The following is a 27,999-nucleotide window of genomic DNA, read 5'->3' as shown; positions in this document are numbered from 1 at the left end:
TGGGGCCTGGGTCTCGGCCGAGACCTTTAGCCGTAACACCTTGGTCTCCGGAACCGTCAGTTACTGTAAACCGGGTTCCTGGCCGGTCTTAATCTTTCGTTGGACCGTCTCGCCGCCCCTTGGGGATTCTGGATAAATATGGAAGGCCGGGTCGGCTGCAGTCCTCAGAAGGGTAACGACCACTGGGTCTGCGCTGTGCAGTACAACAGCCACTAGCTACTTGTGGCAGCCCGAATTGAGAAATGCAGCAAATGTAAAATACGTCACTGTGGATTTCAAAGATAGAACACGAAAAGAGTAGTATCTCGTTAATAATTTTTCTAATGATTACACAGCGAAATGATATTTTGGATGTATTGGGTTAAATAAAATATTAAAATTCATTTTTCACCTGTGTTTCATTTTTTTTAACGTGGCGCCTAGAAAATTTAAAATCATCATGTGGCTCGCATTGTATTTCTGTTGTACGGCGCTGCCCTAACCGTGTGTCAGATTCTTCCCTAATTGCTTTTCGTCCATTATCTGAGGTAATCTTCTCAACAGCCCTATTAAGTGGGCGTTATTGTCCTTGTTTTATACATGATGAAACAAGACATTAAATAACTTGTCCAAGTTCATGCGGCCAGTGAGTACTGGAGGTGGGTAAGAACTCGGGCAGTCTGATCCCAGACATTTCTGTCTCCTAAATGCTTTGTGTATGCTGTTTTTGAGAGGCAGGACAGAAAAGTGGTTAAAGCACGAGGCTTTGGAACCGGAGCTGGTTCCCATCTCACTTAGCCACTTACTGGCTGATAACTTTGGGCAGGTTACTTAACCTTTCTGTTCCTCAGTTTAACACATGTGTAAAATGGGAAAAAATACCTTCTACCTCGTGGGGTGTTGAGAGGACTGAATAATATAATCCATGCAAAGCACCAAACACAATGTCTGGCACAACTGTCTACAACGACTTCACAGAGGTTTGTTATTCAGACTTCTTTTTGCAGGTGTATAGGTTAACTCTTTCTCATTAGATCTCTGCTGAAGAGTCACTTCCTTAGGAAAATCTTTCTTGTCCTTTCTATCCTGCCCACACCCCCAGATTAGAACAGCTCCCCTTTGTTATAGGCTCAGGTAGCATCATATATCTCCCTCTTGCATTTATCACTTTACATTGTAACTTTAAAGTTCAATTATTTGATTTAATGTCTTTCTGCTAATAGACTACAAGATTCAAGAGGACAGAGAGATTGTCTAGTTTCTGGGTCACCATTGTGTCCTCAGCTCTAGCACAGTGTCTGACACATAGTAGGAATTCCAGCAAACTTTTTGAATGAATGAGAGCTAATTTTTTGGCTTCCTTGGATATTCATGGCTGAGATGTCTTGAGGTTAACTCTATTTTTTTCTTTGGAATATGAAGACAGTATTTACTTAACTCGGTTTCATCAAGAGAATTGGAGTAATGTATTTGAAGCACTTGGCTTGGCAAATGGTAAATCCTCAACAAATAGAAGTTATTATTAACAGTGCAACAGTTAGCCATCTGTCCACATCATTTATAGGCTTTGAAAGGGCCTTGCATTTTAGAGCAGTAACTGCCAGCCAGAGAAAACCTAAGATACCCACCTTTTTTTCCTCTCTAAAACCCTGTATTTCCCCCCTTGTCTTCATTCTCAGTTGAAGAACTTGCTTCTTAATTCACCGATAAGTTGAAGCAGTTAGAAGCACACTTTTACAAACTCCCACCACTATATCTACCTACTTATCAGCATCTGTACTCGTATACTTTGCTTTCCCTTTAGTTGAAATATGCTCCTATCTAAAACCAGTCCCTGTACCTTAGACCTCATTCTCCATATTCAGTGATATCAGTCTAGCAGTTCTCTGGTGTCGTCTGCATTATCATTCTTTTTCTTCTCTCCTGAATCTACTCTATGGCCTACAAACATACTGTTATTTTTTTCCATCTTAAAATAAAAATGTGTACCTACTTCCTCTCTGTTACTGCTCCATTTATCTTCTCTGCATCAAAACTGTACTTGCTATCTTCTGTTTGTCTCTAACCATTCTTTCTCACACCCATTCCAGTCAGGTTTTTACCTGATATACCTACCTCTCTAGCAAAACTGCTCTTGAGGTCACCTTCATGAGTTCAAATCCACTGACCAATTCTCTCTTCTTACCTTATTTGACTTAGCAGCAGCATTTGGCATGATTGATCACTCCCTACCTCCTAAATACACTGTTATTGGCTTCTGGGACTACACATACTGTTCTTGGCTTTTCTCCTATGTCACTGGTCTCTCCTGAGTATACTTTGCTATCTTCTTCACTGCCTCGTAAAAGGTTTCAATTCTTGGTAGTTTTCTTTAATTATGTTCATCCTCTGGTGATATCAAATCTCAAGGACTTATGCTGATAAGTTCCAGATTTATATCTTCAGCCCAGACCCCTGTCCTACTTATATGTCCAGCTGCTTACTTGACATCTTTCATGTTCAATACTTGAATTCCTGATTTTCTTTCCAAAATATGTCCTTTCATCAATGCCTCTGCTAGATGGCAACCTCATTATACTAGTTGCTCAGGCCAGAAGCCTTTAAGGCATTTTTTTGTGTGTCTTTTTTTGTGACCGGTAAGAGGATCGCAACCCTTGGCTTGGTGTCGCCCGCACCACACTTAGCCAGCGAGCACACCGGCCATCCCTATATAGGATCCGAACCCACGGCGGGAGCACCGCTGCGCTCCCAGTGCCGCACTGTCCCAAGTGCGCCACAGGGTCGGCCCTTGAAGTCATTTTTGACTCCTCTTTTTCACACATCCCACATTCCGTCTGCCACAACATCATTTTGACTTTATCTTCAAAATAAATGCAAAATCTGGCCATCTCTCAATGCCTGTGCCACCACACTGGTCTGAGCCCTTGTCTCACATGGTCTCTCTTTTCAACCTTGTTACTGTCCTAATTATTCAACATAGCAGCCAAAATGATCCATTTAAATTGTATCAGATCATCTATCCCAGGCTTTGGAATGACTTTCCATTTTACCCAGAATAGAAGCCAAAGTTTTTATAATGGCCTAATTTGTCCCATCTCCCTTTTAATCTCTGACCTATGTTACCTTTTTTCACTCCTTGGACTTCCTTCTGCCTTAGGGCTTCCCCTCTGCCTGAAACATTCTTCCCCTAAATAGTTGCATGGCTAATTCATCTTCTGCCTCCTTGTTACACCACCCATCTCTTCTGAGTTCCCTTGTGTTCTATTTCTTTCCATTTCCACTTTCTAATGTAATTATTATGCTGTTACTTATTGTTTGTCTTCCCCTCCTGGAATGTAAGTTTCGTGAAGAAGGAGCTTTTTTTTGGTCTATTTTGTCCTCTAATGAACCTGAAGTACCCAGAGTGGAGCCTAACACGTAAAGCATTCAAGGAAGTACTTGTTCAGTGCATGTTATGTTGACTTGAGACATGGGGGAACACATTAGTAATGGCCTGGTGCACTTTGAAGGCAAAGCTGAGTTTGAGTCTGGCTTAAGAGGCTGAGGCCAAATAGAAAAGATTAATAAGTGAGGTTGAGTTAAAGTGGAATGTTTATGTATAATGTTTAAGACTTTGTTTGAAAGTCTAGAATAAAAGCAATGTCCGTTAATTGTTCTGAACATGGTTTCTATTTTGCATGATATCTTATGAATAACTAGGAAAATACTAGTGAGTCTGTTTTGATGAAAGTAAATTTAATATGTTCCAGAAGTTAATACTGTTGTGAAAATTCAGGCATGATATTCCTTGCTTTACCTTATGAACCTTATTCAAAGCTGCTTCTTTATATTTTTAAGTAGCAGTCATGCTACTTAAATCAAGTTTCTTTATTTTTCTTCTTTCAGTTTTCTCTTTGATTACATGGATCGTGATACAATTATGAGACCAACCCTACCTTAGCATTTAAGGAAGCTTAGCGCACAACAACCGGTTTCCTAATGGTGAATTTCTTAGAAGCAAAATTAAGTGTATTCTCTGCTCTTTTTGATTTGGTCTCAAATCAGGTAACAAAATTGTCAGGACAATTCTTGCTCTTAGAACAAGAATGCAAATTTGACTACTTAAAGCCAGGCAGAAAATCTTAATACTGTGTTTTTATATGGCAGTAGTATTGAGTAGATATATTTCTTCTATTATTGATATTGTATGGGGTTTTTTGTTTAAGTGTAAGTAGTTTTATTTTCTCTATTTACAGTAGGCTAAAAGCAGGAAAAGAATATGGAGGCAGATATTGTAACTCTTCGATGCAAGCTCAAAGAGGTTGAAGAAGAGCGACTAAAAGCTGCACAGTATGGTTTACAACTACTGGAGAGCCAAAGTGAATTGCAGAGTCAATTGGAGAAATGTCATAATGAAATGATGACCATGACTGAGGTAGGACTCAGGGCTCCTCTGTTTATAAGGGTGTGTTTAGCTATTGAAGATTTGCCTTAACTAGTAATTGTTATTTATATTATTTTATTACTTCTTGACGATTTTAGATCTAGTTTTCATGCATCTGCATCACCATTAAGGGAGAATGAACTAAATGAATTCCTATTATTCTTTACAACCCAGTGTGTTCTGAGTTTGAAAACTTGCTCTTTTTACCACATTACCACCAGATTTTGTTTTGTCTGTACTCTTCCTAGGGGACTTCACTTGTTTCAGAGCTCTAAGTAACATCTCAGTGCGCCATGACACTACACCAAGCCCTTAGTTTTCCCCTGATGTCTAGAGTCTGGATTTGTGTATTCAACTGCCCTCTAATGGACATCCCAAACTTAACATAAACAAAATAGGTGATTCCTTATCCAGTAACCAAACATTGTCTTGCATACTTATTAAGTAAATGTAATAGCATGTATCCTGTTGCTTGAGCCAAAAATCTAGGAGTTTTAGTCAATGTCTTTCTTTCCCTTGTTTCTCACATTTAGTCCATCAACAAGTTCTAAGAACTTGGCCTACAAAACATCTACCTATGCTCCTGCCTCCCTCGTGCAGATGACCATCATTTCTCCCCTAGACAACTACTGTAGGCTTCTGACCATGTTGCCTGCTTCCATTTTTGCTGTTCATACTGTTCATTTTTCACACAGCAGCCAAGTGGCCATGGAAAAAACACAAAAGATCATGTCACAGCCCTGCTAAAAACCATCTAATGGCTTTTGATTATATTTACAATAAAATCTGAGCTTCTTACTTTGGTTTGTAGGTCCCTATGTGATCTGACCTCTGCCAAACTTTGACCTCATCTCAAACCACTTTCCCTTATTCTTAGATATACTAGTCCTGCTTTATGGGTCTTACACTAGCTGTTGCCTCCTTCCAAGTTACTTATCCCCACTCTTCATTGATTGAGTCCTCAACCTTTACGTTTCAGTTGGCTTTAGCAGACAGGCCAGCCCTGACTATATAATGTAAAGCTGCCATTATTCACTCTTTCAATTGTTTGTTCTGCTAATTATCTCCAGATTATAAGCTTCATGAGAGAGGGAAGTTTGTCTATCTTATTCACTGCTATATCCCGAATGCCTGGCACAAAAAAATTTATTGAACGAGTGAATGAATAAATCGGCTTAATTTAGTAAATGCTCAGTAACATATTTAAACTTGGATCTTAAAATTGTAAATGGAGGGGGAAAAGGAGGAATTGGTAAAGGGACATGAAAATCAACTATATTGTATATCGATAAACTAAAATTAAAAAACGATTAAAAAAAATTATAAATAGAGCAGGTAAAAATAACTAATGAGAACCCTTATTTTCCATATAGTACTATCTTGACTATGAACTAAATGCCAGGTCATAAAGGCAAAATAAAGATTACAGATCTCTCTAATAGTAGAAAATAAAACCATGTTATACTTGATTGTTTTGAGAAATAACTTGATAATTTTAGTGTTAGTTTAACAATTAACATTTTCTTTGTCTTTAAAATAGAAAGACTTTGGGAGGAATAATATGAATGTTTCAGGTCTTTTTTCCTCTAATTTAATAGAATTTTCAATTATTTTTTAAAGCTTGTTGAAGGAGTTTGAACTGATACCCTTTTTTAGCTCTAATCTTTCCTGTGAGTAAGCAAAAGCCATTTTATTTATTTATTTATTTTTTTGTCTTTTGTCTTTTTCCGTGTCCGGCAACGGATCGCAACCCTCAGTGTTGCCCCCATACTGGACCGGGGACCGGCAATGGGATCACAACCCTCGGCGTTGCCCCCGCGCCTCGCTCAGCCAGTGAGCGGGAACCGGTCCGTATGTGGGATCCGAACCCTCGGGCGGGAGCGCCGCCACGCTTCCCAAGCGGCGCACTTATCCAGTGCGCCACCGGGCCGGCCCACAAAAGCCATTTTAAATACTCTTTTTGTCTCAGCACTGTATTCGTTCTGGTAGACATTTTGTGAACATTTCTCAGATGACTGACTACATTCTGAAAGTTAGGGCTAATTCAGTTTTTCTCCTTTCACCTGTTCTACCATCTCTTCATTTTGTTCAGAGCTACAAATGGAACATCTCGTTGTCAAACTAATCATTCTCGCAGGGAAAACTTAAGTGCTATTAAATCTTTCTCTGTTCTTTTCTAACAGAGATCACTTGACGTGTTGACATGCTGTTGAGCACTTTTTACTTCCTGGACAGGGCATAGAAAAGCAGTTACACATCCCTAGCATGAAATTTAACACAGTCTCAAAATACACTTAAGGAGTTTATGAAGACTGATTAGCTGCAGAGTGATTCCAGGTTTAACAGTGGTTGTTACTTGGAAAGCAGCAAATGTGTGAAACAGGAATGAAACAGTTGAAGGTGAGAAATGATTAAATGTAATGGCCTTAAGCTATTTTTATGTAATTGAACTGTAATTAAATCTGTTTTCAGAATTATGAACAAGAAAAATACACTCTTCAGAAAGAAGTTGAACTCAAGAGTCGAATGTTAGAAAGTTTGAGCTGTGAATGTGAAGCTATTAAACAACAACAGAAAATGCACCTGGAGAAATTAGAAGAACAGCTAAATAGAAGCCATGGACAGGAAGTGTATGAACTAAAAAATAAGGTTTGGGTATCTTTGTATTTCAGAGCAAAAGTATTCCATGTTTATGCGGCCATCTGTAAACTTTAGTTGGTAAAGATTATCTTAAGTAGCTCTTAATCCAAAAAGAAACTGAGACCAAATACATATAGCAAGGATTATTAAGCCAAAATGATGATTGCTACTGGTGAGATACACAGATCAGGTTACCCTGAAAAGTGTGTTCCAGAGAGGGCCAGTAGAGTTAACATTTTATAATCACAATAAGGGGAAGGGTCAAAGGAGAGAGAGAGAAAGACAGCCCTGCCTAATTACTTTAGCAGGTGTTCTGTTGGTTGTACATGACATGTAGATTTGGGATTATTATTAGGTTACATCCTACATGCAGGGATCTAGGATAAGGGTAATAAAAAGTATTCTAGGTTATTTTATGGCTTTCTGGCACCATTATTGCTGCTTTTAAGTAAAATGGTCTTATGATAACATTTTCCAGGACAGGTGGATATGATTTCTGACTTATTGCAGATCTCCCAAGGCCCTGGGATGTAACTGACCTGGTCAGAGCAGATTCTTTTGGTTATCACATCTATGAAAAATAACCAAGATCAAGGTCTCCATTATCTTAATATTGGGGGTGGGAACACTGAGAAATACGAACTTATCTAAGGGACTTGTGTAAATAATTTTTTACTAATAAATACAACCATTTAATTTTGATCACTGGCTATTTGTTATGGAGTTTGAGTTTAGTGATCAGCACAGCACTCTTGCTTATAGTGCATAGTATGGCAGTCCCCTTGGAGAAAGCCTAGTCCTCTAGCCTTTACTGCAACTAGTGGTGTGCTTTGTAGTTTTGCCAATCAAACCAGTAGTTTCTTATAAATTTATGTACATTCAAACTGATGCTTTATAATTCTTTTACTAAAAGTAAACTAATATATATGAGCCAATTCTCACAGTAACTCTATAAGGCAGGTACCATTATTATCTCCATGTAACAGATGAGAGAGCCAGTGTTTAAACAGATTGAGTAAATTGGACACAATTAGAGAACTAGAAATTGTTAGTCAAGATTTGAACTGAAGCAGTCTGACTCCTAAGCCTGTGTTATTGAGTCACTGTACTTAGTCTAACAACATGTTATACTGGCTTTATTTCTAATATAAATAGTAAATAGACAACAATTGTTGAGTGATTTTCTATTCCCTTTTGTAACTCCCGACTACCTAGTGCTTTCAGGTTGCTTCTAAGGGAATCCAGAACTTTTATGGCTCCTCTTAGTGTAGAGCTCGTACTCTCATTTTTCCAGACCCCTCTCTAACTGAAACTTGCCTGACTTTTTTCCTGTTTTCTCAGAAATCTGTTTTCAAATTTTTAGCTTTTTGTGTAGCATCTTCTAAGATTTTTCTATTTCTGTGTACCACCTATACTTTTACTTAATTTGTCATTAAATTGACTCTCTTTTAAAATGTTTTCTCACTTTAAGTAATGATATCAATGAAATTACGTATTCGACCTGCTTTATTTTTTCCTAATGTGCAGTAAAACAGACATAACTATCTAAATATGCTTTTGTGTAATACATAGAATCAATCATCTTGCATACCATTCTAGCAGGTAGTAGTCCAGCTTATCTGAAACTAATCTGATTTGAGACACTAATGGCTATTAATGATGTATTTTTTTTCCTGTATGTTATTTTCATTTTTGCAGTGACTTTTGTTACCTAAACAAAAAAGAGTAATTCAGGGACTGAGTCAAGGCCAATTATAGAGATGGCTTTTTTTGGTGGAGCCAAGAGTAAATCAATCAAATATTTTCAGTTTTACTGATGTTCTCAAATCACTTGTGCCACTTGGAGTTTTATTCATATCTTTCTTTCTTTTATTTCTCACATTTATTCTATCAATAGGTTCTAAGAATTTGACCTACAAAATATGTATCTATGGTGCTGCCACTCTAGTCCAGACCACCATCATCTGTCTCCTACATGACTATTGCAGCCTTCAAAGCAGGTTGCCTGCGGCCGTTGTTGCCGTTCATACCATTCATTCTTCACACAGCAGCCAAGTGGTCAGCAACTCAGTGCACTTAGGTTGCTTCTAAGGAATCCAGACCTTGGATTACTCTGATTACTTGTATGGACTTTTTCTGTGTTTATAAAACAAGGGGTGTCACTGTCTGTTTAAAAAATACCTAGCCTTGGTGGCCAAATAGGAAACCCCAGTAGTTTTATGCAGTAAGTTTGGGTCAATTAGTGATGTTTTTTTAGAAAGAATATACCTTTCAATTTTTTTTTGCTTTAGATAGAAAAACTGAAAGTGGAATTAGATGAAGCTAGGCTTAATGAAAAGCAGTTGAAGCACCAAGTAGATCATCAGAAGGAACTCCTGTCTTGTAAATCAGAAGAGCTACGGATAATGTCTGAACGAGTGCATGAAAGCATGTCTTCAGAGATGCTGGCTCTTCAAGTTGAGCTTGCTGAAATGGAAAGTATGAAGGTAATTTTTATGGCATGTGTTTCTCAGGGGTTTTTTTTTTTGGCATGTTTTTGTAATAATTCTTATGAGCTAGTTTAAAGGCTGACATATTTCTTTGACCTTTGATCTAACTAATTAAAAAATTTCTTACAGAGTTTTTAGTTTTTACATTATTCATAATATAGCCTTAGATTACATGACCATGTAAGGCAGACTTTACCTTTAGATTAGTGAAATCTCTGGAAGAATTGAGAGGCATTTATTCTGATCCTAGTTTGTGTCATGAAAGTTCAATATAAAATGTTGGTTCAGTGGAAGTTGAAATGCATGTGAACATAGTTTTCTTCATTGTAGGCTAAGGTTAATTAAAAATTAAAAACTTAAATTTATAGGGAAGAAAGTGTGGTCTCTAAAGCTTTTTATTTGGTTCCCTGCTGGAAAATTTAGTAACTTTTATTATTTTAATATGCACCTGACAGTCTTTGACTAATTCTTTAGTTTTGGTTTTGGGTGTGAACCACCACTGGTAGATAAACTGACTGAAATGAAAGATTATTCAAGAGAATTTCCTCTTTTTCATTTTCTGTTGAATAGACCACCCTCAAAGAAGAAGTGAATGAACTACAATACAGACAAGAGCAGCTAGAACTTCTTATTACCAACTTAATGCGTCAGGTAGACCGACTCAAAGAAGAAAAAGAGGAGCGAGAGAAAGAAGCAGTTTCTTACTATAATGCCCTAGAGGTATTATGACTGCAGTAGCATCATCTTTTCCAACTTACAAGAAGTTGTTTTCTAGCTAATCTAATCTCTGTTAGCTAAATTGTTTTATTTTGAATTTAGAAAACTCGTTTAGCAAATCAAGATCTTCAGGTGCAGTTGGACCAGGCACTCCAGCAAGCCTTGGATCCTAGTTGTAAAGGCAACTCTTTATTTGCAGAGGTACTTACAAGTATTGTAATGATTAAGTTGATCAATTGGCATTTCATTTACTACAAGAACAATTAAACATGTTAGTATTTTCTAGGTAGAAGATCGAAGGGCAGCAATGGAACGTCAGCTTATCAGTATGAAAATCAAGTATCAGTCACTAAAGAATCAAAATGCATTTAATAGAGAACAGACGCAAAGAATGAAGGTATATTATCACTATCAAAGGTTTATTGAACCTATTTTGTGTCAGCATCACGTACAAATATGTCTAAGAAATCATCCTTTTCTTCAAGAGGTGTACTTATAGTTAGTTCTAGAACTGCATGATTTCAAAAAATCAGTTTTAAAGTTTATCAAAAGATCCATTTAAAGTTTTTAGAAAACTAATCTAGGAATAAAGATTTAGTAATAATATATTTAGTGACTACTGATTTTTTGTTTGTTTTTAGTGGTTACTCACTAGCTTTGCCATGGAGGTGTAAGTCTTTGTGGAATAGGGGGAAAATAATTAAGAAGCCTTTTATTTCTTGCTCTTGGCCTGATATCATTCTAAACACATCCCTAAGGTTCCTACGTCAGCTAAAACTAGCTCCCTCACCATTCCTCTGTTCTCTTACAGAGGCTTGATATAGAATGACATTTGGATTATTCAGGGTCTCCTATCCGTGTAGCTCCTCAAGTCGAGTATATAGGCCCTTTTAATTTTAAGGGCTTTGTTGGTCATTATTTCTAGTTAAATAAGAGGTAAAAGAAAAATGTGGAAGTTGGAAAGATTCTAATATTTTATCAGTCTTTACAATTCTGATCCCTGATCTGTTGGGCTTGATTCTCCTAAGGTGGTAATTGGAATCTGGAAAGGAAAGTTGCCTTCCTTTTATTCAGGCTGGTGAGTTTTACCAAAGAAATGGAAAAGATCAGTGATTAAACTGGGGAGTTAGATGTTCTTGGGATTGAGTCATAGTTCTGTCACTCACTGGCTCTGTGACTTTGGAAAGTATTTTAACTTTTCATAGTATCAATTACCTCATCTGTAAAGTGGAGATGATAGAACTTGCCTCTTAGGATTATCCTAGAGTTAAATGAAAATGTAGTATAATACTTACATGGTATTGGCAAATGAGTAAGTGTTTTATAAACAATAGCTGTGAGTTTTATTTCTAAGGATTTTCAGACTGTGCTGTCTGGTTTACTGAAACTCTCCTCTATCTGGGAATGGATTCTTTGTAAATTTTCTCACACTTATTTTTTGTTTTCTTACCGTGTTTGTTGAGCTACTACTTTTAATTTCCCAGTGTCCCATGATGTCCCAAACTCTCCTTAGAGACTAGAAGCATTATAAATCTTCTTAGGCTAAATGTGCCTAGCCTCCAATCTGAAGCAGGAACAAAAAGGATATCCTTAAAAATGTTAAAAGTCATCTTTCTTTCTTCTTCATAAACACCTGTAACCGCATATCATTGCTTGTTTTACTCAATACTGTATTTAAACTAATTTATGCATTTTACAACTCCAGAAATTTCCAAAGGCAGAAAGGAATGCTAGATTTAGAGTCTAGGTAATTTCCTTCCGATTGCTGTGCAACTCTGGATTTAGGTAGAGTCATAATTAGGTAAGTTAAGTGCTGCTCTAAAAAAAATGAAAACATCATTGTATGCTGAGGATGGCCTTGATATCCTTAGATTACCTTTTACCTTTGCTTTACATCCTTGTCATTTGTACATCACATTTGTGACTGTGAGTAGCTTGATTTCCCCCACTTAACTAAAGTTAATAAAATTTTTGAGAAACCTCATCAGATCCTTAATGAGAGTTAGTGCGTATAATGTGTTGTATGTGACATTCGGCCAGGCTTATTTGTCAGTTAAGTGATGAGCTTTCAGACCACAGCCATGCAGTTCAATTTTATATTTCACAAAAGCACAAATATGTTATAGATTTCAGTTGTCATTTACAAGTAGTCAAAATAAGTACTAAAAAATTATGTCTACAACAAAACTTATAGATGTATATGTTTTCAAATGATTAGAGATAGCTAATTAGTTTAGTTTCCAAAATAAATTCAAAGTAATATAGTACAAAATATGAATTGTACAAAAAATACAGTTATTGTAATTTTCCTCTCAGTTTTGTTGGGTTGTAATTTATTTTTTCTAGTTACAGATTGCCACATTGCTACAGATGAAAGGCTCTCAAACTGAATTTGAGCAGCAGGAGCGGTTGCTAGCCATGCTGGAGCAGAAGAATGGTGAAATAAAACATCTCTTAGGTGAAATTAGAAATCTGGAGAAATTCAAGGTGTGTATAACACATAAAAATTGCAGCCAGATTTTGGTTTGAATATCTTAATATGTTTAACTTAAATAGGCTTTATTGTATAATTAACTTTTATTTTCAGTAGATTGACCTATTATAGATTGAGAATATCTAATCCAAAAATCTAAAATCCAAAATGCCCCAAAATGTGAAACTTTTTGGGCACCAACATGATTCCACAAGTGGAAAACTCTACACTGATCTCATGTGACAGGTTATGTGTTTCATGCACAAAATTATTTAAAATTTTATTTTATCTTATTTTATTTTATTTTTTTTTTGTCTTTTGTCTTTTTCCGTGTCCGGCAACGGATCGCAACCCTCAGTGTTGCCCCCGCACCGGACCGGGGACCGGCAACGGGATCGCAACCCTCGGCGTCGCTCCCACGCCCCGCTCAACCAGTGAGCGGGAACCGGTCCGTATGTGGGATCCGAACCCTCGGGTGGGAGCGCCGCTGCGCTTCCCAAGCGGCACACTATCCAGTGCGCCACCGGGCTGGCCCTAACATTTTATTTTTATTAATAAAATAACCTTCAGGCTATGTGTATAAGGTGTATACGAAATGTAAATGAATTTCATGTTTAGACTTGAGTGCCATTCCCAGGATAACTTGTTATATATATGCAAATATTCCAAAATCTGAAGAAATCTGAAATCTAAAACACTTCTGGTCCCAAGCGTTTTGGATAAGGGATACTCAAACCTGTATTTAAATTATTTTTTTCTTCTGGTCTCTTTTTGCTTTTCAGTATTTTTGACTGTTGCTTATTTTAGTAGAGCCAAACTAACCTACCCTATCTTTGTTGTTGTTGTCTGATTATTGTGTTTAAGTATCCATGTCTTCAGTGTACAACTCAATAAGTTTAAGCATATGTATACTTCCTTGTGATTACTGACCAGATCACCCTATAAAATATTTCTAGCCCTATGAAAAGGCTCTGCCACATCCCTTTTAAGTGAGTTCCCCCACTTCCTAACTTTGTATTAGCATTACATGCACAAATACTCTTGAACTGCATTTAAATGGAATCATTTACTATCTACACTTGTGTCTGTCTTCCACTCAACATTATGTCAGTGAGAGTTAGTCCTTTTGAGTGTTATCAGTAATTGGATTATTTTTCAATGTTGTCCATTTCCATTTTTTAATGGAGCTTTGTCACATTGTCCAACATTGTATGGCAACTTAAATTCATAGTAGAAATCTTTAATAAACTCTAAATTTGTTTCATTTTGAAACAAATTTAGACTTCTAGAAAAGCATTTCTCTAAGGAGCGTTGGTTCCTTTTAGTGGAGAATGGTATTTAGAAACCAAGATCTGGGTACTAGATGTGTTTATTGCTGTTGCAATGTCATCACTTTTAGACCCTCTCAGCAGACAGATCTAAGAGTATATGTGTGTATATTTATGCATGTGTGTATGTATGTATGTACATAAACACACACATAACGTACACACACACCACACACACACACAAACCTTGAGTCCATACTGATAACTCACTCTAGTTTAAACCTAATACCATAGGGTTTACTGCCTACTTCTTCTGACAGTGAGAAAGCTGGTTCTTGTTGTCCTCAATATAATTGGTTATTTGCTCAATCCTATAATGCACATGATTTTGAAATTACTAACTTACTAACTAGAGTTCAGGATTTGTTGCAGTTCTTTTTGTTTTTAGTCTGAGAATATATAGTCAAAATACTGTGTTCAAAATTACATGGGTGGTTGTTTTTTTTTTTTTTTTTCTCTCCCCCCCCCCCCCCAGGTGTGCGTATGTTATTCATCTAAAATTCTAAAATATATGTAGGTTTGTTTGTTTCTGTCCCTAGTCCATTTTATTGTCCTCTTTCCATCTATTGTTGAATTTATTTACTTTTTTCAGTATGTGAAACATTGACATGTTTTAAAAATCAGAACTATTTAAAAAGGTATACTAAGAGAAGTATATCTGTACCCCATTTCTTCTATTTCATGTTATTCTTACCATCTTTTCTATCCTATTTCTATTCCCCATTCCCCCACCCTTTTAGGTAGCCAGTTTCATTCATTTCAGGTATACTTGTTCTGTGTTTCTTTTTCGAAAAATGAGTAGTTTTATGTATCTTTGGGGGGGGGGGGACAGTTGTCCTATACAGGGATCAAACCCTGTACCTTGGTTTTACCAGCACCATGCCCTAACCAGTTGGCTAACCAGCCAGCTTCTATCTCTTGTTTCCTTTTTATTTTTTTGAATAAAATGTAGCATACTACCGTCTTTTGCACTTTCCTTTTTTGTCGTTTAACAATATATCCTGGAAATAACTTCATCTCAGTTTATAGATATCTTATTCATTCTTATTTACACCTACAAAGAATTCCACTGGGTGGATATACTATAGTTTAGTCACCCATTTCCTGTGTCTAGGCATTTAGAATGTTTACAGTATTTTGAAATTACATGTAGTGCTGCAAAGCACATCTTTAGTACAGATGCATTTTCTTATTGTAGGTATTTCTCCAGGGTTAATTCCTACAGTGGGATTCTGGGTCAAAAAGTAAATGCATATGTAGTTTTGTTATATATTCCTAAACTCCTCCATGTAACTTGTACCAGTTTGCATTCCCACCAGTAATGTATCAGAGTGCTTGTTTCTCTATAGCCTCGCCAGTGGAATGTTAGAAAAATTGAATGTGATAAAAATGGAATGTGACAAAAAGACAACTTTTTAAATTTGTGCTGGTTTGATAGATGAGAAATGGTATATCAGTGTAGTTTTAATCTGTATTTCTCTAACTATGAGTGAGATTGAACATGTTTTCATATATGTAATGGTGTGTGTGTGTGTGTCAAAAAATTTACCCATGTTTTTGACAAATATGCTTCTGTGGTTTCATGTATGCTTTCATGTTTCACATTTATACATCTGATCCACATTGAAGTTTATTCTTGTGTATGATGTGAGGGATAATTCTAATTTTATTGTCTTCCAAATGACTAGCCAGTTGTCCTACCATCATTTATTAAAAAGTCAGTCTTGGCCCAGTGATTTGAGATGCCACCTTTGTCATATATCAAGTTTCCATATGTTCCTGAGTCTATTTCTAGATTTTCTCTTCTACTCCATTAGTCTGCTTATCTGTCTGTCAGTACCACAATGTTTTAATTATAGAGGTTTTGTGGTATGTTTTGTCTGGTAGGGCTAATTCTCCACCACACCTTTTCTTTTTCAGTATTTTCCTGGCTATTCTTACATGTTTATTTTCCTTTGTGAAGTCTCATCTAATACCAAAAAAGGTTGTGGATATTTAATTAGAATTGCATTAAATTTAAATTTTTATAGATTAACTTAGGGAGCATTGATATCTTCTCATTAACCTCCTAATGAACTAAAGTTTATAAATGACAAATTTTGTGAATGTTAACAACCTCTTGGGCATTCTAAATTGTACCATTAGTATATCATAAATGTTTAAGGTTTATGTAACTTTATTTCTGTCTTTTATAAGAACTGTTGCAAGCACTACAATTTTGGTTAAAGTTGGGGTATGTCAATTGGCAGGCATATGTGCTCCACTAGTGGATTCAGCACTACACTTTGAAAATTATGACCTTAAATCAGGGGCTTTTTACCTGCATCTTTGAAATTTCTTGCCATTTTGAAAGTGGATTTACCTTTTTCCCACTAGAGAAACGCATAGAGTTTCCATTAGAATTTCAAAAGAGTGGACATCAAAAATAACTTTAAGGATCTCCTCGATTTTTCATAATTTCCAATTTATAGCTTTGTCATGAAATCTAGAATTCAGCCCAGTAAGCATTTATTTCTTCCATTTTAAAATCCAGGAGAGGGAAACATAGAATATAGGTGTGGTTAGGAACATAGGCTTTGACGTCAGATCTGGGTTCAGATTCTCTCTTCTAGATTTACTTTCTTATGGCATCTTGAGCCAGTTTCTTTACCTATAATAGAGGAATGCTAATTCTTTTGCCAGCTTCAGAAGGCAAATAAATTAAATGTGTAGTTCTTAGCATAGTGCCTGCCAGTTAATAAGTATTCAATAAGTGGTGGTGCTATTATTAATAATAAACATATACAAACCTAATTTGCTATTTATTTGAAATAACAGGAATTTTTGCTTTCTTTAGAATTTATATGAAAGTATGGAATCTAAGCCTTTGGTCAACTCCGGTGTTCTAGAAGATAACACCTATTATACAGATTTACTTCAGATAAAGCTTGATAACTTAAAGTAAGTGTTTGGTTTGGTGGATGGAAAGATCTTCACTTGCTTATTATAATAGGTAGTATTAGTGAATACAAATTTTTTTTTTAATTGAAACATAATTGATTGTAAATATCTGTGGGATAGGGCTTTGAATATCAATCAGGATAATTAGTATATCCAGCATTACACAATGTAATCATATTTTGTGTCCCTTTACCAATTTCTTGCTAACCAACCCTCCCCCTTCCCTTTTCCCACCTCTGGTGGTCTCAATTCCTATCAATCAGGATAATTAGTATATCCAGCATTACACAATGTAATCATATTTTGTGTCCCTTTGCCAATTTCTTGCTAACCAACCCTCCCCCTTCCCTTTTCCCACCTCTGGTGGTCTCAATTCTGTTCTCTCCTTTTGAAAGTTTAATGAATCATTGTGATTGTTAAATCTTTCATTCTTTTTTTTCTCTTCTTAAAATTTTTTAAAAATATACTTTTTATTGAAACACAGTTGACTGTACATATCTGTGGGGTACAGAGTTGAATATCAATACCTGTGTGCAGTGTGTGATGCTCAAATCGGGATAATTAGTATATTTAACATTACACAATATAATCGTTTTTCATTGCCCTTTACCAATTCCTTCCTTATCTACCCCCTCTGTTTCTCACCTCTGGTAACCTCAGTTCTGTTCTCTCATTTTGCACATTCAATGTGTTATTGTGAATTGTTGTATTTTTTTTTTCTTTTTTTTTAAATTTGTTTATTTTTGTAGCTCCCACTTATGAGTGAGGAAATGTGGTATTTCTCTTCTGTGCCTGGCTTATTTCACTTCATATAATTTGCTCGAAGTTCATTCATGTTGCTGTGAATGGCAGAATCCCATTCTTTTTTATGGCAGAGTGGTATTTCATTGAGTATATATACTACCTTTCCCTTATTCAGTCATCCGTCGATGGACATTTAGGTTGTTTCCAACTCTTGGCAATTGTAAACAGAGTTGCGATAAACATGGGAGTGCAGGTATCTCTTCCACATGATGATTTCCATTCCTTTGGGTATATACCCAGCAGTGAGATTGCTAGATCTTTTGGCAGGTCTATCTGTAGTTGTTTGAGGAACCTCCATACTGTTTTCCATAATGGCTGTACTCATTTTCAGTCCCACCAACAGTGTAGGAGAATTACCCTTTCTCCCCATCCTCACCAGCTTTTGTTATTCTCTGTCTGTTTGATAATAGCCAGTCTGACTGGTATGAGATGATATTTCACTGTGGTTTTTTTTGATTTGCATTTCCCTGATGTTTAGTGATGTTGAGCATTTTTTCTTGTGTCTGTTGGCCATTTGTACATCTTCCTTTGAGAAGTGCCTGTTTAGCTACTTTGCCTATATTTTAATTAGGTTACTTGTTGTTTCACTGTTAATTTGTTTCAGTTTCTTGTGTATTCTGGATGTTAATCCCACGTTGGATGCATAGTTTGCAAATATTTTCTCCCATTCTGTAGGTTGTCTTTTCGCTCTGTTAGTTTTTTCTTTAGCCATGCAGAAGCTTTTTAGATTGATATAATCCAATTTGTTTATTTTTCTTTTGTTCCCTGTGCCTTTGGGGTCTTATTCATAAAGTCTTTGCCCAATCCTACTTCCCGAAGTGTTTCCCCTATGTTTTCATATGGGAGTTTTATAGTTTCAGATCTTATATTTAAGTCCTTAATCCATTTTGAGTTGATTTTGGTAGATGGCAAGAGGTACAGATCTAGTTTCATTCTTCTACATATAGATGTCCAGTTTTCCCAGCACCATTTATTGAAGAGGCAGTCTTTTCCTCAATGTATGTCCTTGGGGCCTTTGTCAAAAATCAGTTGGCTCGGGCCAGCCCGGTGGCGCACTGCTACAGTGCGCCGCTTGGGAGCGCTGCGGCGCTCCCGCCGAGGGTTCGGATCCCACATACCGGTTCCCGCTCACTGGCTGAGCGAGGTGCGGGCGCAACACCGAGGGTTGCGATCCCGTTGCCGGTCCGGTCCGGTCCGGTACGGGCGTGACACTGAGGGTTGCGATCCGTTGCCGGACATGAAAAAAAAAAAAAAATCAGTTGGCTATAAGTATGTGGGTTGGTTTCTAGGTTTTCTATTCTGTTCCATTGGTCCGAGTGTCTATTTTTATGCCAGTACCATGCTGTTTTGGTTACTATAGCTTTGTAGTATAATTTGAAGAAAGGTAGTGGTATGCCTCTGTCTTTATTTATTTACTTATTTTTGCTCGGGATTGCTTGGCTATTCAGGGTCTTTTCTTGTACCAAGTGAATGTTAAGATTGTTTTTTCTGTTTCTGTGAAGAATGCCGTTAGTATTTTGATCATGATTGCATTGAATCTGTAGATTGCTTTGGGTAGTATGGACATTTTCACAATGTTAATTCTTCCAGTCCTAGAGCATGGACTGTCTTTCCATCATTTTGTGTCCTCTTTATTTTCTTTCAACAGGGATTTGTACTTTTTATTGTAGAGACCTGTCACTTCCTTGGTTAAATTGATTCCTAGGTATTTTTTTTTTTTTTTTGGTGGCTATTATAAATGGGCTTGCTTTCTTGATTTCATTTTCTGCTAGTTTGTTGTTGGAGTATTAAAATGGTACTGGTTTTTGCATGTTGATTTTGTATTCTGCAATTTAATGAAATCATTTATCAGCTCTAAGAGCTTTTCAGTAGAGTCTTTAGGTTTTTCAAATATAATATCATGACATCTGTAAACAGGGACAGTTTGATTTTATCTTATTCTTTTTCTGTATGGACGCCCTTTATTTCTTTCTCTTGCCTGATTGCTCTGGCTAGTACTTCTACTGGGTTAAATAGGAGTGGTGGGAGTGGGCATCCTTGTTTTGTTCCTGTTATTAAGGAAAAAGCCTTCAGCTTTTCCCATTCAGTATGATATTGGCAGTGGGTTTGTCATATGTGGCTTTTATTGTGTTAAGATACTTTCCTTCTATACCCAATTTGCTTAAAGTCTTCATCATGAAGAGATACTGAATTTTGTCAAATGCTTTTCTGTGTCTATTAAGATAATCATATGTTTTTTTGGCCTTGATTTTGTTGATGTGGTGTATCACATGTATTGATTTGCATGTATTAAACCATCCTTGCATCCCTGGGATAAATTCCACTTAATCCTGGTGTATAATTTTTTTTTTTGATGTGTTGCTGTATTCTGATTGCTAATATTTTGTTGAGAATTTTTGCATGTGTTCATCAGAGATATTGGCCTGTAGTTTTCTTTTTTGTTGTATCTTTGTCTGGTTTTGGTATCAGTGATGCTGGCCTCATAGAATGAGTTTGGGAGAATGGCTTTGGTTCAGTTTTTTGGAATAATTTGAAGAGAATTGGTATTAATTCCTCTTTAAAGGTTTGATCGAATTCAGCAGTAGAGACATCTGGTCTTGGGCTTTGATTACTGCTTCAATTTTGTTGCTTATTATTGGTTTTTTCATGTTTCCTGTTATTTCTTGGTTCAGACTTGGTAGTTTCTGCGTGTCCAGAAATTTATCCATTTCCTCCAGATTTTGAAACTCATTGACATATGGTTTTTTATAATAGTCTCTAATGATTTTTTGTATTTCTGTGCTATTGGTTATAATGTGTCCTTTTTCATTTTGATTTTTATTTGGGTCTTCTCTTCTTTTTTTAGTTAGCCTAGCTAATGGTTTGTCTATTTTGTTTATCTTCTCAAAAAATCAAGTTTTTGTTTCATTGATCTTTTGAATCATTTTTGAAGTTTCTATTTCACTTAGCTCTGTTGTGATCTTATTTCTTTCCATCTACTAATTTTGTAGATTGTACTGTTCTTGCTTTTCTAGTTCTCTGAGATACAGCATTAGGCTGTTTATTTGAAATCTTTCTATTCTTTTGATATAAGTATTTATTGTAATAAACTTCCCTCTTAGCACTTTTGCAGTATCCCACAGATTTTGGTGTGATGTGTCTTTATTTCATTGGTTTTAAGAGTTTTTTGATTTCCTGTTTAATTTCTTCTTCTACCCATAAGTTGTTCAGGAGCATGTTGTTTAATTTCCATGTATTTGTATAGTTTCCTAAGTTTTGCTTGTTATTGATTTCAAAGTTTAAACCACTGTGGTCTGAAAACATACTTGAAATGATTTCAGTTTTTTAAAATGTGTTGAGACTTGATTTGTGTTCTAACATGTAGTCTATCCTGGAGAATGTTCCTTGTGTTGATGAGAAGAATGTATATTCTGTAGTTGTTGGATGAAATGTTCTGTAGCTATCTGCCAGGTCTGGTTGGTTAAAGTAGTTTAAATTCTGTGTTTCTCTGTTGATTTGTTGCCTAGGTGATCTTTCCAATGCTGAGAGAGGGATGGATGTTCAGTCCCCAACTATTATTGTTTTGGGGTCTGTCTCTTGTTTTAGGTCTAATAGAGTTTGCTTTATATATCTGTGTGCTCCAGTGTTGGGTGCATATATATTTATAATTGTTATGTCTTCTTGCTGGTTAGATCCCTTTATAATGACAAAGTGATAGAGTGATTAACTGATATAATGAGATAGTGGCCTTCTTTGTGTCTTTTCTTGGTTTTTGGTTCAAAGTCTATTGTATCTGATGTAAGAATAGCTTAGCTACTCCTGCTCCTTTTTGGTTTCCATTTGTGTGGTATATATTTTTCCATCCCCGAACCCTCGGCGGGAGCACCGCCACACTCCCAAGCGGCGCACTGTAGCAGTGCGCCACCAGGCCGGCCCCTATTTTTGTCTTTTAAATCACAAGTAATTCTGAAAAATTTTTTCAAAAATTTTTTTTTACTATAGATTTATGCAAATCCCATTACAAACTTATTTGTGGTTATATACCTAAAATTTAATGCTGTAAAATGTGTAGGAAAATAAAGAACTGGATGCTGATTATGCATGAATATAATACGTATTCTTTTGGATATCTAAATTTATCATACTTTAGAGTAGAAACTTAACCATTGAAACTTTTCCATTTAAGATTGCAGCATCTTATGTCTTACCAAACAGTTTAGTTTTATTGAAGCAGCTGGTAATTTTGTTAAAGAGCTGTACTAGTTAGGACTGTTCACAGAAAACCTAAAATAATGAAGACTTAAACAAGATAGGTATTTATTCCTCCCCCTAATGAAAGTTTGGAGGAGGCGTTTTAGGACTGGCAAAGCACTCCACAATGTCAGGATTCAAGCTCCTTCTGTGTTGTTGGTTTGCTGCCATCTCATTGAGTAGAATTAGTCATGTGGCCTCACCCGCCTCAGGAAAGGCTGAGAAATTCAGTCTTGATTCACAGGGGCTATGCTCCTAACTAAATTTTGGGAATTTTATTATTAAGGAAGAACAGTAAGACAGATAATAAGGGAACATCTAGCAAGTCTAATCACTGAGATAGAGAATAGCCTAGCCATACAATCTCTGTGTCTTATATGCTACAAAGAGTACATTTTGCTGTATATAAATTAAAAAGGAAATCAAATAGCCAAATGTAAAGAAGTATAAGAATGTGATGGTTCTAAGTTCCCCCTGCCCTGGTTCTAAGTTCCTCCTGCCCAAAAAGTGTCATTACATGTTTTAGGTTAACAATTCTCAGCCAGTTTTTGCACATACAGTGGTCATGTGCCTAACTCTCTTCATTATTGTCTCAGTGAACTGCAGTGGTTCTCCACAATAGCGGGGAGGTTTTGACACAATGAGAAGATTTTTATACAGTTAAAAAGGCTTCTTTTTCTCTCATTATTTTTCTCTTCCCTATTCTAATAGGCTCCCCAGATTAAGAATTATTTGTTATGAATTTCAAAGGTCTGCTGAACTGAACAAACCAAAGAGACAGGAGAAAGGGTAGTAAATCCAGATAATGTGAATTTCAAAGGCGCAGTGGAAGAGAAAGGGGAAAGAATGATCTAAATGCAACAGTGTAGAGCAAGAGCACCATCTCCTCCTCCTACCGTGGTACCTCAGACTCCACTAATATTTTGATTTTGAAAATGAAACACACATTGTTATAGTGGTAGGGAAAAGATATTAGAGCAGTTACCCAGTGACTGTATGTGACCTGCGTAGGACATAGAATGATGTTAGGCCATGAGGATAGAAGGCTATTTCAGTCATCAGTGTGAGACATAATGTGGTTGGATTGGGGTGGTATCCATCATAGAAGCAGTCAGATTCTGAATATATTTTGTAGGTGGAGCTAAGAGGCATAAATTACCAATATTTAGAGAGTCTGACCTGTTTTTATCATTTAATCATTACAACATGTAAAATTGAGTGAAGTGGGTGCTTTTAATCCCTATTTTAAAGATGAAGCAAATGAAGCTCTGAAAAGGTACTCAGGGTCACCCAGCTGCTAAGTGCTAGTACTAGGACTTGAATCTGGACTTCTTGACTCTTTGCCACTGCATCCTCATCTCCATGCTGAGATCTTATGAACCCTACACCCTTTGCAATTTTTATCAAAACACCAGGAAGGAACAAAGTGTTCATTCCTAGAACCAAATATATTGAGTTCCCAAGGAAAAATTTATAGCCAGATAAATTTGAAAAGATAGTTGATGATATCCATGAAAAAGAAAAGATAAAAGTTAAAAACGATTTATTTCTGTAAATAGATGAGTGGATTTTGAAAGAATGGGGAAAAGTGTATATATAATTGGTTCTACTTCTTTACGTTGTGACTTTGTTTTCATTCATTGACTGGGTTTTTTTTTAAATGGTTTTTATTCTCAGAGACACCTCAAGTTCCTGTACTCAAAAAGAGGCGTGAGGTGCTGCCTGTGGATGTAGCCACCCGTAAAGATGTGTGTGCCGATAGTGCTATCGGGGAAGAAGTTTACAGACTACTGCCTCAGAAAGAGGAGACACAGTCCTGTTCTAACAATTTAGAAGATAACAACTTGCAGTTAGAAAAATCAGTTTCTGTAAACACCCCAGTAGTCACTCGCTCACCTCACAAAAATCTGTCCATGGATATCCTGCCGAAGAAAGAGAAGAAATCTGTGAAACTCATAGGAGTTCCATCTGACTCTGAGGCCTTAAGTGAAAGAAGTGGAAACACCCTGAACTCTTCCAGGTCAGTGTCCTCTTTTCTTCAAGGCAACCAGCAGACTGCTCCATCTCTCCTCTCCCGCTGCATGAACTGTGCTATCTGTTTCTTTATCTATTTTCTTAGCATTGCATGCAGTGTAATTCCCCAGTTTCATCTGCCTATCTTCAACTTTTCCAAAACTTTAAGGAAGATGAAAATGATTGCAAGGGGAAAGAACTCCCGAATAAGGGAGTTATTTTAAAAAGTTACACTTTTCTGTTTCATGAAACAGAAATATGACAGTCTAAATTCTGAATGTTTTGTCAGTTTGAATAAATGTACTGCTATTTTCTTTTTGGTTCATGAGTGACCATGAAAGAAAAATTAACTTACCTTCTCAAAGGGCTTTCCAGTAGTCTAAGAAATTTCAGTCTTCTAGAAAACTTAGGCAAAATTTATTCTGGCTTTTGAAGTTGTTTATCCTAAGCCTTCAAGAATGGGCTTATTTTGACATTTTTAAGTATCAAAGCTAATTCATTTTCATTGTTTCCAAAACATGAAAGCCTCCAGTTTCTGCATAATTGAGTTTGTGACTAAAAGAAGTGTCAGACATGTGTGTCTGAAGGAATTAATGTTCCAAGGGCCTTGTCCTTTAAAAAAATAAAAATAATAGGGGTCAGAAAGTAAGAGAAAGTAAATGGAAGGGGAAGGTAGGCAACGGTGGCTGAGGCCAGAGTTCTGGCTGCGCACAGCAGGACCAAGAGTGGGGTACAAAAAAGAAGTGAATGAGGAAAACGGAGAGAGTGAAAGAAAGATGAAGGATATCTGTATGCAGGTGGAATGAGAGATGCATTTAAAATAAATATCTTTAGACATTTAAAAAATTAAACATTGATGTGACAGTAACTAGCTTAGATTGTCTCTTATGAAATGAGATCTTTAAGGTGCTGCTATGGTTGCATCAGTCTTAGATGAGTACAGAGTAAGACATTTTACTAATGTGCATTTGAGTAGAAAAAGAGAAAGACACATCGTATGTAAAAGGACTTCCTAGTATATTTTGTCTGATTTCAAGTGTTCAGTGCTCTAAATGTACTACTCAATAATCAAAGCACTTTAGCAATGTTACCTGCTATTATTACCATAAGGAAGAGTAATTTATTACTCCCTTCCTTGAATTTTTATATAATGTTATAATCTATAATTCACATGAAATAATAGCTTGATATTCTTAATGAAAAATTAACTTCAAATGATTGATACCTGATATATATATACATATACATGTTTCCAAATAGTTCTGAAATGAATTCAGCAGATTATGCTTGTTTATTTGTGATTCATTGTGTAAGTGTTCTTGACCAGTGGAAGTGGATTTCCATAAGTGATCGGGGCCAGCCTTGCTATCTGTGTTGTCTTTGTTTCTTTTTCTGCCTTTTTTTGCTTGGTAAAAATTACTTAAGCAAGTATATGTAGCTAATCATTTGACTGAAGTTCAGTAACACGTTGGAAAATGTTTGTCTTGCTAATTAAACAAAAACAAATAAAAAACAACAAAATATTTGTTTTTGTGTGTGTGTGTGAGTCCATCTACTAACTTAAGATGTTTCTAGCCTTTTGTTTTCTGCATGCTTAAATTAAACACAATCCTAAGATAAATTTTGGATAAGATAAAATATTGGTTTGTTTGGGAATTTCACTATTGCATGCTCTTTGAATTTAATGTCTTACCGTAAAGAATCTTTACAGGTCCTTTAAATCTCTCTCCAACTGTTTATTTTTTCTTTAATTATTCTGCTAGTTGAAACTCAGTTTGAGGATTTGTTTTTTTATTTTAATGAGACAAATAGACATTTGTTCATGCAGCCAGGATTCCGTGTTATTTTTATGTTGGTCTTAGACTTTTGTATGTCATGTTAACATTAAATACTGCTCTAGCATTTTGGTTTTTGTGTTAGGTGTGCTTATCATGATAGGCAACCCACCATATTTTAATACTTTAATTTAGGCATTGTTACTACATTTAATCAACCTTAAAGATCTTCTTTAGACATTTAAAAAATTAAGCCCATTGATATAAAAAGGTTCCTTTAGAGTATCAGTGACTTAGTATTCTTTTTTTTAAATTGATGTGTAATGATTGTACATATTTATAAGGTATAGAGTGATATTTTGATACATGTACACAATGTGTAATGATCAAATCAGGATAATTAACATATCTATCACCTCAGACATTCATCATTACTTTATGTTGGGAACATTCAAAATCCTCTCTTATAGCTATTTGGAAATATACAATAAATTGTTAATTATAGGGTGACTTAGTATTCTTAATGGTATGGGAGTTAACTATAATTTTTTTCCTTATATCTATAAAATATATCAATCACCATGCCTCGTTGATGGCCCGTTGTACTAGTGTTTTGTTTCCTCTTTAATTTTTCTTAACCACATTTGAATTCAGAGTGGATGCTTTAATACCTGTAGGTTAGCTGCTGAATCAAGGCTTCAAACAGAAATTAAAGAAGGGAAAGAAACTGCAAGCAAATTGGAAAAGGAAACTTGTAAGAAATCACACCCTATTCTGTACGTGTCCTCCAAATCAACTCCAGAGACCCAATGCCCTCAACAATAAAGACTTTTTCTTTAATAAGAGTATGTACCACTTGCCCAAAAGGTTACTGTGGAGTTTAGTTAAGACGGTCTTTATCTGAGGTATACCACTTCCTGGGTTATTTATATCTACTCATCATACCAGGACCTGGTATTTTAATATTCCTTTGACCAAGTGTTCAAAATTTAGTTGTGATTCTAACCCAGGAAGTTCCTTCCATGATGACCCTTCACAGAGCTTCTGTGAATCACAGTGAATAAACTGTTAACTGAAGGAAAATGTTATAATTAATATAAATCTATTTGTTGCATTGTATGTGGATTTGTAAGTGATGTGAAACTTAAGTAACCTACCTTCAGAGCCATATATTTGAAAAGAGAACACTTGAATCATTAACTATTACATTTTCCTATGTACTTTTTAATGAACTTGGTTTTTCACTATGTTGTAAAAATAAAACCTTGGTTTACAAGTATACATTATATTGTTTCAGGATGTTTTCAGTATTTAATTGCATGTTCTTTTTGTATTCATATATATGATTTAAATTTTGTCTTAAGCATATGAAACAAGTCATTTTGCAATTTAAAATAAAGCTGCAATAATTTCTCTCCTTTCTGGTTTCTTACTCTGTATAGATAACAGGATGCTATCAAAAGGAAATAAAGGAAATTATATGTATCAGGGACTAAAGGATTCTTAGTCCCTGATACATATAATTTTATATATTTTACATATGATTTTATTTACATGTATAATTACATGTACTCATATATATATATACACACACACAGATGGTTCTCAACTTACGATGGTGTGACTTGATTTTTCAGCTTTATGGTGGTGCAAAAGTGATATGCATTCCAAAGAAATCATACTTTGAGTATATAATCATTCACTTTTAGTACAGTATTTAATTAATTACATGAGATATTCAACAATTTATTATAAAATAGGCTTTGCATTAGATAATTTTGCACAACTGAGGCTAATGTAAGTGTTCTGAGCACATGTAAGGTAGGCTAGGCTAAGCTATGATGTTTGGTAGGTGTATTTAATGCATTTTGGAATTATGATATTTTCAACTTATGGTAGGTTTATCATTAGTTGAGGAACATCTGTTCATATATATTAAAAAGAAATGTTTCGTTCTATGCATATAAAGACCTTTTTTCATTGAAATCTATTTTCATTATAGATTGGTCTATAACTTAATTTCATATATATATTCTTTAGGTGGGTGAATTATGGTTTTCCAGAAAAATAGAGCCAATAGAGTGTGTATAGGGTTTTATTTTCAGGAATTGCTTCACATGATTATGGAGGTAAGTCCAGATCTGCAGGGTAGGCCGGCAGGCTGGAGACCGAGGGAGGGGAAGAGCTG

The 27,999-nt window shown here is 35.8% G+C and overlaps 1 protein-coding gene across 1 annotated transcript; it reads left to right on the top strand.

Annotated features, from left to right (window-relative positions):
- The first annotated feature begins 37 nt into the window (after positions 1-37).
- Positions 38-27,229, top strand: SPDL1 (spindle apparatus coiled-coil protein 1). The gene is made up of 12 exons (XM_008586633.1): positions 38-297; positions 4,215-4,393; positions 6,875-7,051; positions 9,334-9,528; positions 10,102-10,251; positions 10,351-10,449; positions 10,535-10,645; positions 12,595-12,735; positions 16,886-16,989; positions 22,310-22,317; positions 23,701-24,043; positions 26,489-27,229. The coding sequence occupies exons 2-12, from the start codon at positions 4,238-4,240 to the stop codon at positions 26,634-26,636; spliced, it is 1,632 nt and encodes a 543-aa protein (XP_008584855.1). The 5' UTR covers positions 38-297; positions 4,215-4,237; the 3' UTR covers positions 26,637-27,229.
- Positions 27,230-27,999: the final 770 nt, after the last annotated feature.

Source organism: Galeopterus variegatus, unplaced genomic scaffold (assembly GCF_000696425.1).
Source record: "Galeopterus variegatus unplaced genomic scaffold, G_variegatus-3.0.2 Scaffold4058, whole genome shotgun sequence".
Lineage (NCBI taxonomy): Eukaryota > Metazoa > Chordata > Mammalia > Dermoptera > Cynocephalidae > Galeopterus > Galeopterus variegatus.
The sequence above is the reverse complement of the archived record's forward strand: the minus strand, read 5'-3'. Positions and strand labels throughout refer to the sequence as shown.